The sequence below is a fragment of the Perkinsus marinus genome (assembly GCF_000006405.1).
Source record: "Perkinsus marinus ATCC 50983 genomic scaffold scf_1104296961858, whole genome shotgun sequence".
Lineage (NCBI taxonomy): Eukaryota > Perkinsozoa > Perkinsida > Perkinsidae > Perkinsus > Perkinsus marinus.
Window position 1 is genome coordinate 1 of NW_003205637.1, and position 1,000 is coordinate 1,000.

The window sequence follows — 1,000 nt, forward strand, 5'->3', positions numbered from 1 at the left end:
TTGAAAGCTTCGATGAGTTCCTCTTCGGTGTCGGTGTCTTTCATTTTACGCGCCATCAACGACAGAAACTCCGGGAAGTCGATCGTGCCTGTTCATAAGCCTTCCACCGACAACCACCGAGACGCCTACCGTTTCCATCAGCATCGACCTCGTTGATCATATCCTGCAACTCGGCCTCTGTCGGGTTCTGCCCTAGAGATCTGGAAACGAATATATAAAAAGGCGTGGTAAGGCGACCTTACCGCATCACAGTGCCAAGTTCCTTGGTAGTGATAGTTCCATCACCGTCCTTGTCGAACAGCGAGAACGCCTCCTTGAACTCGGCGATTTGCTCTTCAGTGAGTTGATCGGCCATAACGTTGATAAACTCAGTACCAGAACGACTCCGTTTAGCAACTCCAAGGAAGGTATCTTGGAAAACGGCCGGACTCAAGCGCAAGTCCTCAAAGGGCAACCGCGCGCGCCCTAGTGATCGATTTATATTGAATGCGGCCCGATGGAATTAACATGGAGACCGACTTGAATCGAACGAAGAGTGAGTTATTACTGGTGTTGGGATATATGTTCGCTTTTATCAGCTGAGCTCAGGATTCTTCGAACTATTTATAAAAGTTTACATGCAAATTCGGGTAGAAGTGTACAGAAACCAATGAGAATTTCCTCCCAAAATTTCCACAAAAGTTATCAACACATGTGGTTGACCATTTGCATATTTTACCACAACGGGTATTATACTTTTAAATTCGACTTATTCTCTTTTGGTTTTTATATATTAATTTTCGAAGGAGACGTTTTTTTCTGTGGACTCCACTTGAAGGCATTCACTGGACAGTGTGGAAAAATATGCACATGGTCAACCACATATGTTGGTGACAATATTGGAATTCTGAGGAAATTTTGGTTAATTCCTGTACATTTCTACTCTACTTTGTATATAAACTCCTATAATTAGTGAGGAAACTCCTAGGGTCAGCTGAGGAAAGCCAACATATATACAACA

General features: G+C 43.4%; 1 protein-coding gene across 1 annotated transcript; it reads right to left on the minus strand.

Moving 5' to 3' along the window:
- Positions 1 to 55: 55 nt before the first annotated feature.
- Positions 56 to 355, minus strand: Pmar_PMAR026857 (calmodulin, putative; the record flags this gene model as incomplete). The annotated part of the gene is made up of 2 exons (XM_002772172.1): positions 56 to 200; positions 243 to 355. 2 exons carry the CDS (start codon positions 353 to 355, stop codon positions 56 to 58), a joined length of 258 nt encoding a protein of 85 aa, XP_002772218.1.
- Positions 356 to 1,000: the final 645 nt, after the last annotated feature.